Source organism: Mangifera indica, chromosome 3 (genome assembly GCF_011075055.1).
Source record: "Mangifera indica cultivar Alphonso chromosome 3, CATAS_Mindica_2.1, whole genome shotgun sequence".
NCBI lineage: Eukaryota > Viridiplantae > Streptophyta > Magnoliopsida > Sapindales > Anacardiaceae > Mangifera > Mangifera indica.
In genome coordinates, this window is record NC_058139.1 from 22,072,709 (window position 1) to 22,088,773 (window position 16,065).

Consider the following 16,065-nt stretch of genomic DNA (forward strand, 5'->3'; position numbering starts at 1 on the left):
AGAAACGTAGATAGCGAAATAGAAGAAGACGAGACACTGACCAGAGGGTGAGGACGTGGACGGCTATTATAAGACCACGTGGAAGAGAGACTTTCAAAAAGGGAGTGTGGTAGGAAGTAGAATGCGCCGAGTGTGCGTAGGATAAGCGAAGATAAGGGCTTGTTTGGATGAAGGTGTGAATGAGAAGTGACTATAATGCTTTTTTTTCCCGGAAACCGAAGAGAGATCGTGAAAGGGAGAGAGTAAAGTAGAGTGGGGTGTGTGGGGTGGGCCAGGCCCACTGTGACCACCACATGGAAAGGGTCAGAAAAAGTAAGACATTGCCGGACTATAAAATAAAATAAAAAATTATATTTTTAAAATCATAAATAAATACGCATTAAGACTTTCAATGTACATCACTCTCGAAAATAAATCGATTTAAATACCCTTAAATCGAACTTAACTTCAACGAATATAAATTTAGATTAAAAAATTAAATATTTTTAAAGTTAAAATTAAATTGAAAAAATATTTAATTATATAAATTTACGAATTTAAAAAAATTTAATATAAATAAATTAAAATAATATTTTTTAATTAATATATATTTAAATAATTTTTTATTTGATTCAGTTCAACATAATAAAGGAAACACAATTCCCTTAAGCAAATTCAACAAACACTTGAATTAAGTTACGCTTGAACTTAGACGAGCTTGAAATTAAATTTAATTCAAATAAATCTAAAATAAATTTAATTTGAATAAATTTAAATACAAACTTAAGAGTTAAATATTTTTTAAATTAAATTCAAATTTGAATGGTGTTCGATTCGTTAAACTCATAATCTTAAAAAAATTTGATACGAATAAATTAAAACGATATTATTTTAATCAATATATATTAAAATAGTATTATTTTAATCCATTTTACTCAATTTGGCTCAATGCAATGATTGAACTTAAACTCGAATCCTCTCAAGCAAATTAAGTTTGAATAACTTTGAAATAAATACAACAAACGCTCAAACTAAATAAAAAGTTTGAACTTAAACACGTTTGAATTTAATTCAATTTAAATCCGACCCTACTAACAGGTGTCATTAACTGTTGTTCTGGCAGCAGAAACAGTGAGTGGATAGAAAGTATGAGGCATGCGCGCCCATTTCTGTTTTCACAGAGAGGGCATGTAATAAAAGATAAATACGGGAAGTAAGGAAGGAAGGCTAAGATAGTAAGACGTGAGAGACGTTTGCAATGCAAAACTTGTGATATAAAATAAAAGCAGAGTAGAAGATGGATTCCAGAGAAGGATTGATTGAAAGAGAAATGCATTTTATTCTAAGATGATATTTCAAGTAGTGACCCAATCAAATTGAGCCAAATTCAGCATTGTTTAATTCGAATTCAAATTCGAATTAACTGGGTATATACAAAATTTAATGAAAAGTAATATTATATGTACATATATTAAGTACACAAAATAAGTATATATATGACGTATGATAATGTGATTGAATATTATTTTAACGTTAATTTAAAATTATTTAATTATATAATAATAATAATGAGTAAATAAAGGGAAGCAAGAGAAAACACTTAAAGGGACATTTGATTTAAAAATATTTTATTATCAAAATTAAAAAACTATCTTAAAAATATATTACATTAAAGATTAGTAGGTATAAATTATTATTATATTTAATAACTATTGTATTTGACTAAGAATAATAAAAGAATACTAATATATTATTTTACTTAAATATTTTTAAATATAATAATTCTAATTTTTTTTTTATTATTTGTTATATTAATTAAAAATAAAATTATTTTTACCCTAAAAAATTAATAAATAAGAATATAGTTATAATAAAATAAAAATTATTTTAATAATCTTTTAATATCCAAAAATAGAGATAATAATCAGAGTACATTTTATATTATCTATCATATTATTATTAATAATAAAATCTTTTATTACTTATAAATTTAATAAAATAATATAAATAATACAAAATTAAATTATCCAAACAACCTTTGATGACCTTCACCGAGCACACCCTTAATGGTAGGTCCAGAAAAGAAAAGGAAAGGGAGGCTAAGAATTCAAGCTAGATAGAAGTTGTAGCTTATACTTATCCTTACATTGAAGATTGAGGCAAATTTCAAAATAATCAATCATTCAATTCATGCATGTATAATTTTACTGGTTACCAAAAGTGGGCTGTTTGAAATTAAAACTTTAGATGGAAATATTATTTATTTTCAAAAAGGTCAACGTTAGGCCATAATTGAGTTTGGGTGGATGAATGCGAACGACAAGAGGTTGGTAGAGAGATTCATTAAGATTTACAAACTGGTACTAAATAGCCGAAGAGATGCTGCCAATTTCTCTGCAAATGAAAGAGACCGAGGGGTCCATTATTGTGACACAACAGGAGACACGAATACGAATATACATCACACATTATTTAAGATCTAATCATTTGGAATATTAAGACGATGATTAATTAAATAGTTTATAAAATTTTTAAATTGATAAAAAATATTTTGATTGCAAAAATAAAAAAAAAAATCTACGATAGATTATATATTTAAAGTGAATAACCTCTTAATAATAAATCAGAGTATTAGATGAAAGATATTATAACCCAAGCTTAAGCTCCACACTCAAGTTCAAGCTCAATTTGACAATACTCAAATTGAATCTGACTCAATATGAGCCACACCGTGAGTAGCTTGCAAGCAACTTGAATTGATTGCAACCCAAGTAACTACCCACCGCTCATCTTGTTTGCAGTCGTGACTGGCATATTTCACTAAGCAAACTTATGTTTCAATCTAAAGGGGGGAAAAAAAAGGTAGAATAAAAGGGGTTACCAGCATGGTCCACAGCTACATACACCCGTAAAATTAATAGCCCCTATTCTCAAGGAAGATGGTGGATATCACATTCACATAATTGAACTATCCAAATATCTCACACACTGTAATGTTTATTACTTTAGTTGAACTATAGAGGGCCAGACAAAGCTTATCACAAGACACAGTAGTCCTCTTTAAGGCTTTGCCATTGCCGTAACATCCAACAGCTGAAATTTATGGGACATTTAAACACTAGGAACATCAGCCATCCCACCATTTCCCTTTGCGCAGCAAAGCTGATTCTGAAGCTAGTTAAAAACACTTCACTACTTCAGCACTAATGCATGGGAAGTCATTACAATTTGTGGGCTATTCTATAAATCAGTGCGTCCAAGCAGGACCTCAAACAATGTCATCAAGCCCCAGAGGGCAGCTGCCTCAAATTGCTTGTTTCTGAGTCTTTAGTGTCAAGAAAAGGTTTTCATTATAAGACTTCATAGCAAGTAGTCAATAAAACTAAGTTTGGCAAAGATCTAGACAGAAGTTGAGCCTTATTTTCGCTACTCAAAATTCAGGCTTGCTAGAGGAATTCCTACGCAAATATAAATGACATTGCGACAAACAGGTAAAAGTGGGAGGCATGATATCCTAAGAAAAAAGGAGAGTGGCTCGGAACCCTTATATTAAGATTAACCAATGATGCCTATTGCCAATCAAATATAGCACCACAAACATTGTAACATTATAAATTGTTGAGGATGCCACATCTTAACCTCAAAGACTGATAACAACCAAAGATCATTAAGCTCCCATGACCTTTCAAACTATCAGACAACAAAAATAAAAAATAATTAGGCATCCACAACGATTCATAAAGTAGGTTGGAATTTATACGCTAAGATACAGTAGAATATACCTCAAAATGTACCCATAAGTTATTTGGATACTTTAAATTCCCTCCAGCTCTCAATCGCCACCTTCTTCCTTGTTTCAAAATCAAGCTTGTCCAGATCACTAGCAGTTCCAAGATAGCCATACAATATTCTCTTTTTCTCTCCAGTTCTCTGATCCACCGTAGAAAGATTTGGATTGTTTTCATCGTCTTTGCCTAACATCAAGGGCTGCACACGAGACCAGACCTTGCGTCCACGATTGTCCTTCTCAAAGTATTCTGCCAACTGCAAGGCATCCCTTAGCCCTGATTGGTCACCAGCAAACTTTACAAGAGTAATGCCCAGATGACCCTCCCTTCCATACAATGATTTTGATTTGCCACTTCCAACACCAAGATCTGAAGACACCACATAGAAGAAATAAATCGATGTTAAAATAACTTTCCTGTTTGAACTTGAGTATACAATAAAGTACATCAATAATATCATGAGCAGATTATGATGTATATACAAGATCCCAAGGATTAAAATATTTTGAGAAAATGATTTATTCCACAAAGATAGGCTTCAGAAGTTATAGAATCCTATACAAAAAATTCAACCATGAACCCACACCCCAACTATTATGAGATGCAGTGAAAAACAAAGATACCCTGATTGTTTTGAAAGACTCAAAGAAAGCACTTAACGTTATGAAGTGACATGCAAATATCAGGCCCCTGTCACCAAAGCTCAAAATTTTAAATTATCAAAAGCAGAAGCAACCTTTAACAGATGAAACAAAGCATATAAAAATCAGTATCATTTCTATAAGCTACTCTATATATTTACTCATCAAAGATCATTGACAGGAAAAAAAGGAGGAAGAAGCATAATACTATAGAGAAATTTCGATGAGAAACCGCTGCCTAAAAAAAATTCAAACTGAAAAGCAATCACATAAAATGTCACAAATATATGTTCAGCAAAGTCACATATTCATCACCCATGAATTGCAAGAGATGTAGTAGGATCCACCTATTTATAGAATAAAATCAATGCATTCAACCCCTACCAAATGACTAATTTTGGGCTATCTCAAAAAACCTACCACTGGTACAAGGACACCAAACGAGGGTGGTTTCTTCCAATTTGAATGCCCTGTGGCATTTAGCCGTTGCTTAAAGATTCATAAAACCAATTCCTAGCCTTGCAATGTTCCAAGTTATGACAAGTTTGGCAAGAACTAAGTGGGAACATAAACAATATGCCAATAAAGGACCAAAGTAGCTAAACAAACCCGCCAAAATTGGCAAATCCAAATCAGATTGGTTTACCACTATAATTCCCACATGCAGTTTGATCTGATTTATAAATTATATGAGAAAAAAAATCAATATATATACAAGTGATGTGAGCAAATAATGGACTAAGCCCCAAAACATGCTTCTGACTTCTTTTTCCAGGGAAAAAAATACTTTAGATGGTCAAATAGTAGATAGAGTAATAAAGCGAAAAAGAATATGCATCAATTTTCAACAGGTTCTTGTTTAGTGTTCTTGCTAGTCACCAATCTCTTCAGAGTTTCTAAATCCCTTGTTTTTTTTTTTTTTGAAAATGTCAGTTACCCACCAATAGAAACTTGAAAGCAATGCTGAGGTCAATTCTTCATTGTAATATAAGCAAGACAAAGGTTTCAAAAACTCCAACATGATGCTCAAAAGCATATAAAAAGAAAGTTGTCACATAAGAGCCTTAGTCCTTTTGCATCAAATATGGGAAGATTAGTAACAACTCATCAATCACCCTTACTCAAATTGGCAAGCTTGCAAAGTTGTTATCACCGTCACATTGATCAGAGGGGCCAAAAAAAAGGGAAAAGGCAAATGAGCAATATCAAGGTCTTAAAGAACAGTAAAAACACTTGAACATGACCTCAAAGGTTAGCAAAACTAGTGAAGCATTAGAACTTTCAAGGTGAAACCTTGACTTACCTAATACAGTACTGTACCCCGAGTTTACCCATCCAACAAATACAGGTGGGGTCCCCGGTTATCCAAAAAAAAAAAAAAAAACACTTGAACATATTATTATGCAACTTAAGCTAGAGAAGCTTCACAGGCAAATCATTAATAAAGGCTTAGCCCAACTATGGGGAAAGGCTTCAAGTCCACTAATCTTGATTGGCTCAAGGGCAGTACCCCAAATCTAGCAGAAAGTTTAAACTAGTCTTTTGGTGAATCCTGGCAATCTTCAGCCAATCACATAAATATGCCAACTCACATAGGTAACCAGAAAAAAAAAAAAAAAAAAAACCAAGGAACAATAAGGTCCTTAAATAAATTAGGACCATTGTATTAACGAAATAAAAAGCACAGCAATTTCTAATTAAATAAGAACTCTTATAACATGATAAGCTCAATATGTACCATGCATAGAGTACACTCCAAGATCCAAACAGATCCTCAAGCAATTAGTTTAGTAAAGCATTGCAACTGACAATAAAACAAGCATAACTAAATTAGTTATCAAATAATATGCACAAAAAGAAGTGAGGTAGACCGTCAGACATGGCTCACAATTAGGGCTGCATGCTCAAGGTCACTGTAGGACAGTAGAAGGAAAGATGGAAAAAAGAGGACAAGAAAAAGTGCCTATGGAAGACTCCACAAAGTCATAATCACACACACTATGAGACAGCTACTTGTGGCCATGCTCACCAGTCAGCTCTAGGTATGTGTTCCTTCTTAAGAAAGTGTAATACAGAAAGAAAAATATCCCCACAAATGATCTCATCAAAGTAATAATCATTGATGATAATAGTGGTGCAAAGCAATTACAATGGCAAAGAAATGAAGGGGCCATTATACCTCTTATTGTTTTATCCATTGCTTTGTTTCCCAATCCTTCCATGCGCCCTTCTTTACCCTTCCCTGTAATTGTATTATGAATTATCACTGTGGGTGGCCATATAATCATATCATCCTGATTTGCCGCTGCTTCATCAGGAGGTAAAAACTGATAGGCTTTAGAGTTATCAGGCGGCTTTGAGTAGTTCCATCCCATTAATACACAAAGAGCTTTATGTAAGCCCAAATGATCCACACGCAAGTCAGCATTATCTGAGTTGTACGTGTGCATTATCAGGCCATGCATATCAGGGAAAACTTTTGAAGACCTGAAATTTTGCACATCAAGGGCATTGAACAATGATGATTCATTAATTCCTCTCAGACATCACTGAAAGCCAACAAGTCAGAACTCCAAAGACAGTAAAGACAACAAATACAATAGTTTGACTGTAATTCAAGATGCATATAGAATGCATGTACTATGTGTGTTATGTTAGATAAGTCAGGAAATCAGAGTTATCATTAAGCTAGACAGAAAGCATTAGCTCCACAAGCTGTAGCAAGAATTAATATAACAATTGCATCAAAAATAATCTTCTTGAGAAGCATATGAGCAAGATCATTTTTCTTCTAAAGCACAGAATGTTAGCTCAAAGTGCACTAGAACTAACATAGAATCCAGATTTACAAGCAGCTTCATCCCAAAAGGACATCAAAGCTAGTTTGCACCGAAAATGACTGAACAGACTTAGTGAGACCTATAATGAGTTGCCACAGCCCAAGAAATATGCTTTATGAAGTATAAGGGAAAGTGTTACAGATAAGAATATGCTTTGTCAAGGATAATACATCGGTTTCCACACCTGTTTTCCTACTTTCACATTAAACAGCAGAACAAATAAAAAGGCAAGCGGAAGATAGTTGGGATGATTAGGTATTTGCTTCTACAAGAGGCTATATTGACTTCAATAGAAAGAGAAGTAACATGCTAACAAAAATTAACTATGAGATATGAACTCCAAGGCAAGTTTGACAAGCCACTTATACTTGGTGAAAAGTCTCAATTAAAAAATATTTAGGAAACTGAAAGTGTATACCTTTAATACAAGTCAACTATACAAACCATTGGTATCAAATGAGAGTATTACAAAAGATTCCCAACTTATAGAAATAAATGTTCAACTCAACAAAAACTTAGATTTATTGATTGGTAAAAATCTGCATGGGTCTAGTGAACTGCCTTCTTTCACAGAATTAAGGACAATCAATTCCATTTTGGCTTTATTTTATCTTCTAGTCCTTCATCAAGCATATTAGCTTACAGGAACGACAAGTAGAGTTCATTAAAAACAAACCACACTAGGAGACCTTGAGTTATGTTCAATCACACTTAGATATTGTCACCATCTAAATAATCATTAGTAATAGTTACACATGACTACATTCTTGTCACCGAATTTCACAATCACATTGTTTTTCCTCTATTAGTGTTTCCATTATAATGCAACAAAAGTCAAAGAACAATAGTGATTTCTCAGTTAATTATGCACAAAACAACAGTCCTACCTTATATAAACTTTAAGATTCGTACATAGCCTTCCAAAAACAAATATAATCATTACTCTAAGTTGTCAATAAACATATAAAGAGCTAAATTAGACATATACATCAGTCAAAAGCAAGCAACAATTGAGTTGGACTTCAGACCACATAAGCTTTTAGGAAACCTGCAAAACATCCCTTGATGAAGTGAAGTAAATAATTCAAAGATCAACTCAAGCCCTTGGCCAAAGAGGAAAACAAAGCTTTTAAAAAAAAAAAATAGCTCAAACGTGAGAAAAGATTTTCTAACACATCCACAATATATCTAAAAGCCACACATTCTGCTGAGAAGTAACAAATAGTCATAGGGTTTGTCAATCACAGGGACTATAATACTAGCTATCAGCAGCAAAATGCAATAAGAAAAAAAATGACTCAGGAATTATAGTAAAAATACAATGAAATAGTTAGTCAGCACACTATTTTCAAATTATTTCACACCAAAATGTGTGCTTTGCATCTCTAAGCCTAAGAAATGTGTTCTCATTAATACAGGAAAAAACAACAGAACAGCTAAATGTACCAATTTCAAGAAAAATAAGAGCTCCAAGAACAGATCCTCAAAGACCATTGAAACAAAGCACCATCATAAAAAGCCATCATTTCGAGATGATTATAGAACATATGTTAAAATAATGCCTCAATTAACAACTCAAACAGCTCAGGAGCCATATTTAAGAATGTTGTGCAATCTTGCATAGCAAGCATAAAGTCAAAAAGCTGCAGTAATAAAATCTCACACAAAAGTCCCCCAATATTTGTGTTATGCCTAGGATACAAAATTCTTAATTAGGGGACTGGTTTTCAGCCTGTCGATTGACAGTTCCTAGTGAATCCATCCTCAATCCACAGAATGTACAAACAAGAAATTGAGATAAAAATAATCCTGGTAACAATTTACAAAAAATCATAAGGAAAAACATAATCTTTTGGCAAGATTACAGGGTAAACCCTGGAAGACATTTAGAAAAAAGCATAAAGCAAGGCATAATAGAACTGATTCTTATTGACAGACACCATTAGATCATAAAGTTCTCAAACAAAGAAACTGGAGTAGGCCTTCAAAATAAGTGATAATTCAAGAATATGCAAAGCCACGCAAAAATATTCTAAAACAATATGCTAAAAGCTAGCAGCAAGCAAGATAAATCTAGCAATTTATTGTGAAAAAGGGGTGGATAAATCAATGTCTAATGCATGCATCAGGCTTCCAACTAATATTGAAGAACAGATAAATTCATCTAGCCCAGAGCTAAAAACACAAGTCTGCAAAAAACATGCCAATTAATTTGCTAGAACTTTGGTCAGGAGCACATTTATAAAATCTTTGTTAAAGGTTCATAATGCACTATTTTCCTTGCAAAGGGCTGTTTTAGAATGCTCTTTTCATTTTAGAGAGTCCTGAGTATAATGATGCTAATTTCTTTTTTTGACATGCACGTTCTTCTTCTAGATATCAGTCCTGAATCCTAAAATATAATAAAGGAAAGAATTAAAGCATCTGAAATTGCAAAAGCACCCACAAACTTATCTTGGCAAGAAAATCATAACCATGTGCAAATTATTGACAGTATGAGCCTCCAAGATAATTTATGTCAGCTAGACACAATGAAAAGCAAAATCACTATACTAGTGAACTTCTGAGGCAGAAAAGCAAAGTGCATGTGCAGTGCCACAATGTGAGAGGTATTGGATCAAAGGGATTAGTCCGTACAAAAGAAGTGACAAAGAAACTATAGGAGAAAGGCATGTAGCATTGGCTCCAACGCTAGCAGAGAGCTAGCGCACAGCTAGCCAGCTTGGGCGTCGGGGCTGCAAAGCGTGATGGTATATTAGGATTCCAAGTGCAAAGTATGAGACTTAAATCTTACATTGGAAAGTGTAAAAAACTAGTGTGGGGTTTGTATGGCCTCGGGCTCTCCTATCTCAATAGTTAGGTTTTGAGGTGTAATTCTCCTACAGTTCGTATCAAATTAACAGATCAATAAAAACATGCAAAATGATTGGAAGAGGCCAGGAAAGAAAAAAGACAATTCGGTCAAAATATTACATAATCCCTTGGTATGGGGACGAGCACATCTGTTGAAACATAGAGAAAAGCAAATGAAATACTAGACATATATTCTTAAAACCATATTTGAGGTCATATCATGCAAACAAGATCAAACCTAAAACCTACTTTAAATTCCAAATGTTTCCTCAAATTCACTGATTCTAAATCAACCCACATTCCCTTATTTTTTGGGTCAAAAGCATTCTAAAAACATTTACTTCTACAACAACTAAATAGAAAAACCACTAATTAATTTGGCAGCCACAGCTTAAGTTATTTATCCAATTTGGAAAACAAAGGCTGCAGGAAAATACTCAAAGAATTCAGTCATGATGGCAAAACATGGTATAAAATTGTGATATTTTTACGAGGATTCAACTCCATCGGCATTAATTCATTATAGACAAAATCAAGTTTAATACAGGCAGTGGCAACCTTAAATTTGATGAAGCCAAGCTAAAAAAATTCATCCTGGAAGTTGCACCACAACCATGAGCAAAAACTTCAGCAATCAACTACAATGGTAAAGACTATCAAACAATGCAACTTCCAGTCATGAAATGATAATGAACTTTACCAAAAAGATAACACACATGCATAAGAACTTAAGTATCTTCTCCAAAAAAGAATAATGGATATATCTTCCAAGAAAGTTTCTAACAATTCAAATTGCTCCTCGCTATGGAAAACACAGGTGGTGACTATGCTAAGAAAATAAAAAACAAGAGCTAAAAAGTCACCCACCAAGCACAAGCATAAAAATAGGAGCTATAAAGTAAGCACTAATTCTGCAATCAAAATTTTTAAGAGGGTGAGAGAAGACCATGTCGCTAGCTTGTCCAAAACGCAGGGGGATATCCTGACAACAATAAATAAATTTACTCATAGACCACCTTCTAACCACAGAGGCCAACTGAAGAGAAAACCGATAGAGAGTAAGCAAACATGAGAAGCAAGCAATCCTTTAATGACTTCCAAACTGAGAAATCAATATCTTCATGTTTGTCTCCCATTTAAAGTCTAGCTTAACTCCTAACACTGATAATTTAAAACTTACAGAATAATCCAAAACTATAAATACTCTCGAATTTAAAGAAAAAGTGCAAATAATTTCAAGCCTAAGCCATAAACATAAAACAGCTAATATAGCCTATATCCACTCACCAAAAAACGAAACAGATAAAACTGTCTCTCTTTTCAAATTATTCAGAAAATGCGGGAAAGTGTTGGATTGAGCTTCTCATGCCAAAATGCAAACAAACTTACTTTCATTTACCACACTGACAATGAGAGCTACTATGCTCAGAAACTTAAAATCCACACTATTCTACTCTTGAGATTTGATAAGTGCAAACCAGATAACCACCATATGTGAGATGCAATACCGATTCCATGAATTATAGGCTCTAATCAAGCAATAAGCGAAAACCACATGCAATTTCCCATTACCCATACATGTAAGAAAAAGGACAGAAAGGCAGATTCGAACACGTGAAATATGAATTTAACATAATTTAGCAACCCATACCCCCAAGGATAAGTTAACCTCTCCGCTCAACAAAAAACAACAAACTTTACATCAGAACACATCCTTCTGTAGGTTTTCTTGACGCAAAATAATTCACTCTTATGGATGCATGTGTTGCTTATAAGTATGTCAAAACTATTCATAATCAAATAAATATTTCACATTAAACCTGAATCAATCAAACCTGCGACAGGCAATACACTGAAGCCGTCCTTGCTTCGCGTTCTCCAAATAACTCTTCCTCTGCGCCACATTCTCATTAATGGCCTTCACGAAATGCAAAAACGCCTTCTTTAACGCAATCTCATCAACCTCAAAATAACTATGCTTCACAACACTCTGACCACCACCAACACCATTCCTCATAAGCTTGACAGGCCTCAATTCCTCCTCAAAATTGCCACTCGTTCCTGCCAAACCCTCGCCGCTGGGGTTCGCAAATTGCTTGTCATTGCCGTACTTTCTCTTCATTGGTCCCGCCCCATCGGGACCACCGCCAATCGGTTTGCTCCAAAACTCCCGAGTGTCACGAAACCCTCCCGCTTCGGGACTCAATTGCAGCGAAAACCTATTACCCAAATCGTTCCGTAAAAACCGGTGAGTGAAATCGTAATCAGGCGGAAGGGCAAAGTAGGACCGGACGCTGCCGTCAGCGAGGACAATTGTCCGACGATCGAGCATGTGGAAACCGTAGAAGGGAGCTGGTGGCGGATCAGAGAAGGGCAAGGGAGGTCCGGGTGGAGTGAATGGGGCGAGGGTCGGGTCGGGTAAGGGTTTAGATTGGGCGGGGATGGGAGGTTTGGGAGAGGGATTGGATTTTCGATCGGACGGTGGGTGTCTGGGTGATTCCCAGCGGGATTTACGGTGAGATGAAGAAGGGCCTTTATAAAATGAGGAGGACTTAGGGTTGTTCCCACCGGCCATCCGTTTTGGACTTTGATTTGAGTGCTTATGGAGAAGAAGATTGGGCGCGACTGAGTGATTTTTTATTCTGTGTGTTCATTTTATTGATTTCTCCATGAAAGAACTGCAGGGTAAATTACTAGGATACAATTACTATAAAGCCCCTGATGTTTTCCATAATTACTTATGGTATTAGATATTTAAGTAATTAAAACTTTGTTTTTTAAAATTAAAATAACTAAATTTTAATATTTTTTATTAAAAAATTAAATTTATATTTTATTATACAAATACGGGTTTAACTTTTAACACTATTAATAATTAATAGTATGAATTTTGTTTTAATTCATAAATAATAATTAAGATAATTTTTCTTTAATGTGTGCACTTTAACAATTTAGAGATTGAGGAGAACAATTTTTAGGGTTATACGGACAATTACAACCCACAAATTATAATAAAATCTAAATTAATTATTTTAGATTTTAATTTAATTTTAATTAGTCATTATTTGAGTTTAATTTTACACGAATTCACTGATAAACCAACTTGTTAAACTGTAATCAAATTCTAGAAAACTAGGCCAGAGGACTGTGTCAAGCCTACTCTGCCATGGCTGACTGTACTAGAGGTCAAACTACGTCTAAGTTCACCATTTAACGAGCCTAGCAAACAGAGCCAACTCGCTTGCACTATAAAGCGTACAGGGGCAAACACACGTGTAATTTAGACTGGCTCATAAAATTATATACATTTCATATTTTCAAAATTTTAATTTTTTTTTTATATATTTTTCATACTGTCAAATTTTTGATTATTTTTTAATTAATTGTTAATGGTGCCAGGCCGAAGCGCAGGTCTTGCCCCAAGGCTCCCGTCATAACCAGCATGACCACGAGACTGACATGACCTGCAATTATACAGGCTGTGCCAAAAATGGAAGACTGGGCTAGGCCACAGGGCAGTCCGGCCACCTGCCATGTCCACGACAAAGAATGTCACCACTCACCACCAATGGCTTCAATATAAATTACTTTGGAAAATCACATATCAAAACTTTCATAATAGAACTACAGTCAAATGGAAGATTAAAAAATTAAATTAAATTAACTAAATAGATCCATCAAAACAGTTCCTTCTAGGGGACATTCTAAGCCTGAGCTCAAGGAAAAATAACAAAGTAAACATAATCGATCAACAAACCTTGCTACCAGAACACAATATCCCATGAAAGACAAAACAAAACTCAACGCTTTTTTGAGACACCAACAGTTTTTCCCCTGCGTCCAGTTGTCTTGGTGTGCTGTCCTCTAACTCGAAGACCCCAATAGTGTCGAAGACCACGGTGGTTTCTGTTCATTGGCAACATATGTAATCATTCAAAACTGAATGTAGAATTTAGATGGGATGATTTATGCTAATGTCATAAAGGTATCAAACCAGAAATGGACCATTCAACATTCACAATGATCTTTCACAGAAAAGTTAATATCCACTTTTTGATCACCACCAACAATTAACCAAACAATACACAAACACTTTCATGACAGAGTGAGAGATGTTAGGGTTCCAATAAGAAAAAACGATTAGGATGTCAACAGTCTACCATCAAAGACATTGTCCAACTTCTACCTTTTGAATTCTCCTCAGAAAAAGCCTTTCCACCCAATATCACTATAAACTCCATAAAGAGATAGATTTAAATTCTACATTATCTATGTAAGACCTACCAAGAACTTCGTCAGCATCAGTTGGTAATTTAGTTTCTCACTGTCATCGGTGTTTTCCCCACCCAAATCTTTTAATCTTGTGGTCCAGACTACTACCAGTTCTGACTAAAATTAACCTCTCTAAATGAAAAATGAGCAATCCCAGTAATCATGGCAGGCCATAAAATATAGTATATGAAGAAATAACAGCAGCAACACATGGGGCTGAAAAGCATAAATGCAACATTAAGGTAATGTTATGAAGATCCGGATAATAGGTGTCAGAGGAATCAGGGGTGAAAAAAAAATTAAAATAAGTCCTACATATGAGCCATCAATAAAGAGAATGCAGTTTGCAATTAAATCTATTGGAATCAAGCTCAAATTTTAGAAAGACTTTAAAACTCGTGTCACCATGTCAGATCGGAAAATGGATCCATACAAAACTGTTCCTCCAGGGAACATGCCACTGTTGTCAACTTTGAAATTAAAACTTTAGCTCTATATAAACAATCTCAATCAAGAAGTGTTCACCAACACAACCATGGTTCTGATAAACAAACAAAAAAAATAACAAAAAATAAGCAAGTTTGTAGACAAGCAAAACAAATTGATTCATTTACAAAACAAGCATCAGACTTAGAAAAGATATATAGTAATTGATATAATATAAAATTTACAACAGTATACAACTAAAAAAACAAGAAAATTTAATACCTGATCTTTTTCAATCGCTCAAGATCATCCCTAAGCTTCATGTCCAGTGCATTAGAGACAACCTGAGAGTACCTACCATCCTTGTAATCCTTTTGCCTGTTCAGAAACCAGTCTGGGATCTTAAACTGACGAGGATTTGCCACAATGGTCATCAGGCTGTCAAGCTCTGAAGCAGATAGCTCACCGGCTCTAAGGAAACCAATTTACAGAAAAATTTAGAAGAACCCAAGTCAAAAACAAGTTTCTTTTCTTTACCCCAAAAACAAAACGATGCCAGTAAAATTCAAAATCATAAGTTTCACTTCAATTATCCCAATGCGCACTATCTTTTGTTATGTAAGGTCCTAAATTTCATATTCCCAAGCCTGTGAGTTATTAAGCTGTCAAGACGTGTTTTATATTACAAAGCCCCAAAGCAAAACAAATTATTGGGACAATAACTAACCGAGCAATTGGATCAGAACGCTACAATTAAGATTTATTACGAATTCTATGAACATATATATCTCTGTAATTTATTGCATCTTCGCATAAAAACATGGGGAAATGCAGAGAGAAAAAAGAGAACCTTTTGTTCATGTCGACATCGGCTTTCTTGCAGACAACGTTGGCGAAACGGCGACCGATACCTTTAATGGAAGTGAGGGCGAACATTATCTTCTGTTTGCCATCCACGTTCGTGTTCAATACACGAAGAATGTGTTGAAAGTCCTCGTTCGCCACCAAAGACTGCAGAATTACACAGCCACTATCTTATTCAACAAATCAATATATAAATTTCAACAATGGCTAGTTTAAATAATAAGAAATAATTTAATTCTCACCATCGTGTAGTTCTTTCAGCTTTTTCTACTCTGCTCAGTTCGTGCTTGTTTGGCTGGTGAGAGAGGAAAAGTAGCACAACGGTTATAAAGGGCTCGTTGGTTTCAGTGGACAAAACCCTAGAGAGAAGATTTATATATTGGCGTCAAGAGGTGCCACGTG

At 34.5% G+C, this 16,065-nt stretch overlaps 2 protein-coding genes across 3 annotated transcripts; both read right to left on the reverse strand.

Annotated features, from left to right (window-relative positions):
* Positions 1–3,491: 3,491 nt before the first annotated feature.
* Positions 3,492–12,754, reverse strand: LOC123212520. Of its 2 annotated transcripts, XM_044631687.1 has the most exons (4): positions 11,937–12,754; positions 6,588–6,895; positions 3,762–4,136; positions 3,492–3,669 (listed from the first exon to the last, which is right to left on the reverse strand). In XM_044631687.1, the coding sequence occupies exons 1-3, from the start codon at positions 12,674–12,676 to the stop codon at positions 3,781–3,783; spliced, it is 1,404 nt and encodes a 467-aa protein (XP_044487622.1). In that variant the 5' UTR covers positions 12,677–12,754; the 3' UTR covers positions 3,492–3,669; positions 3,762–3,780. The 2 variants fall into 2 exon arrangements, with proteins under 2 accessions (XP_044487622.1, XP_044487621.1); XM_044631686.1 differs by having other exon boundaries at positions 3,492–4,136.
* Positions 12,755–13,736: 982 nt separating this feature from the next.
* LOC123212521 (40S ribosomal protein S18-like) lies at positions 13,737–16,065 on the reverse strand. The gene is made up of 4 exons (XM_044631688.1): positions 15,906–16,065; positions 15,650–15,810; positions 15,082–15,270; positions 13,737–14,007 (listed from the first exon to the last, which is right to left on the reverse strand). Exons 1-4 carry the CDS (start codon positions 15,906–15,908, stop codon positions 13,902–13,904), a joined length of 459 nt encoding a protein of 152 aa, XP_044487623.1. The 5' UTR covers positions 15,909–16,065; the 3' UTR covers positions 13,737–13,901.

What these genes read in the sequence shown, in the direction of transcription:
- LOC123212520 (XM_044631687.1), bottom strand. Translation starts at nt 12,676, where the DNA reads ATGGCCGGTGGGAACAACCCTAAGTCCTCCTCATTTTATAAAGGCCCT. An exon ending in CAGTGTATTGCCTGTCGCAG is followed by an intron (nt 6,896 to 11,936) that starts GTTTGATTGATT and finishes GCAAAATTTCAG; the next exon opens with GTCTTCAAAAGTTTTCCCTG. An exon ending in AATGGATAAAACAATAAGAG is followed by an intron (nt 4,137 to 6,587) that starts GTATAATGGCCC and finishes TGGTGTCTTCAG; the next exon opens with ATCTTGGTGTTGGAAGTGGC.
- LOC123212521 (XM_044631688.1), bottom strand. An exon ending in GATGTCGACATGAACAAAAG is followed by an intron (nt 15,271 to 15,649) that starts GTTCTCTTTTTT and finishes TGGTTTCCTTAG; the next exon opens with AGCCGGTGAGCTATCTGCTT. An exon ending in GAGCGATTGAAAAAGATCAG is followed by an intron (nt 14,008 to 15,081) that starts GTATTAAATTTT and finishes GCCAATGAACAG; the next exon opens with AAACCACCGTGGTCTTCGAC.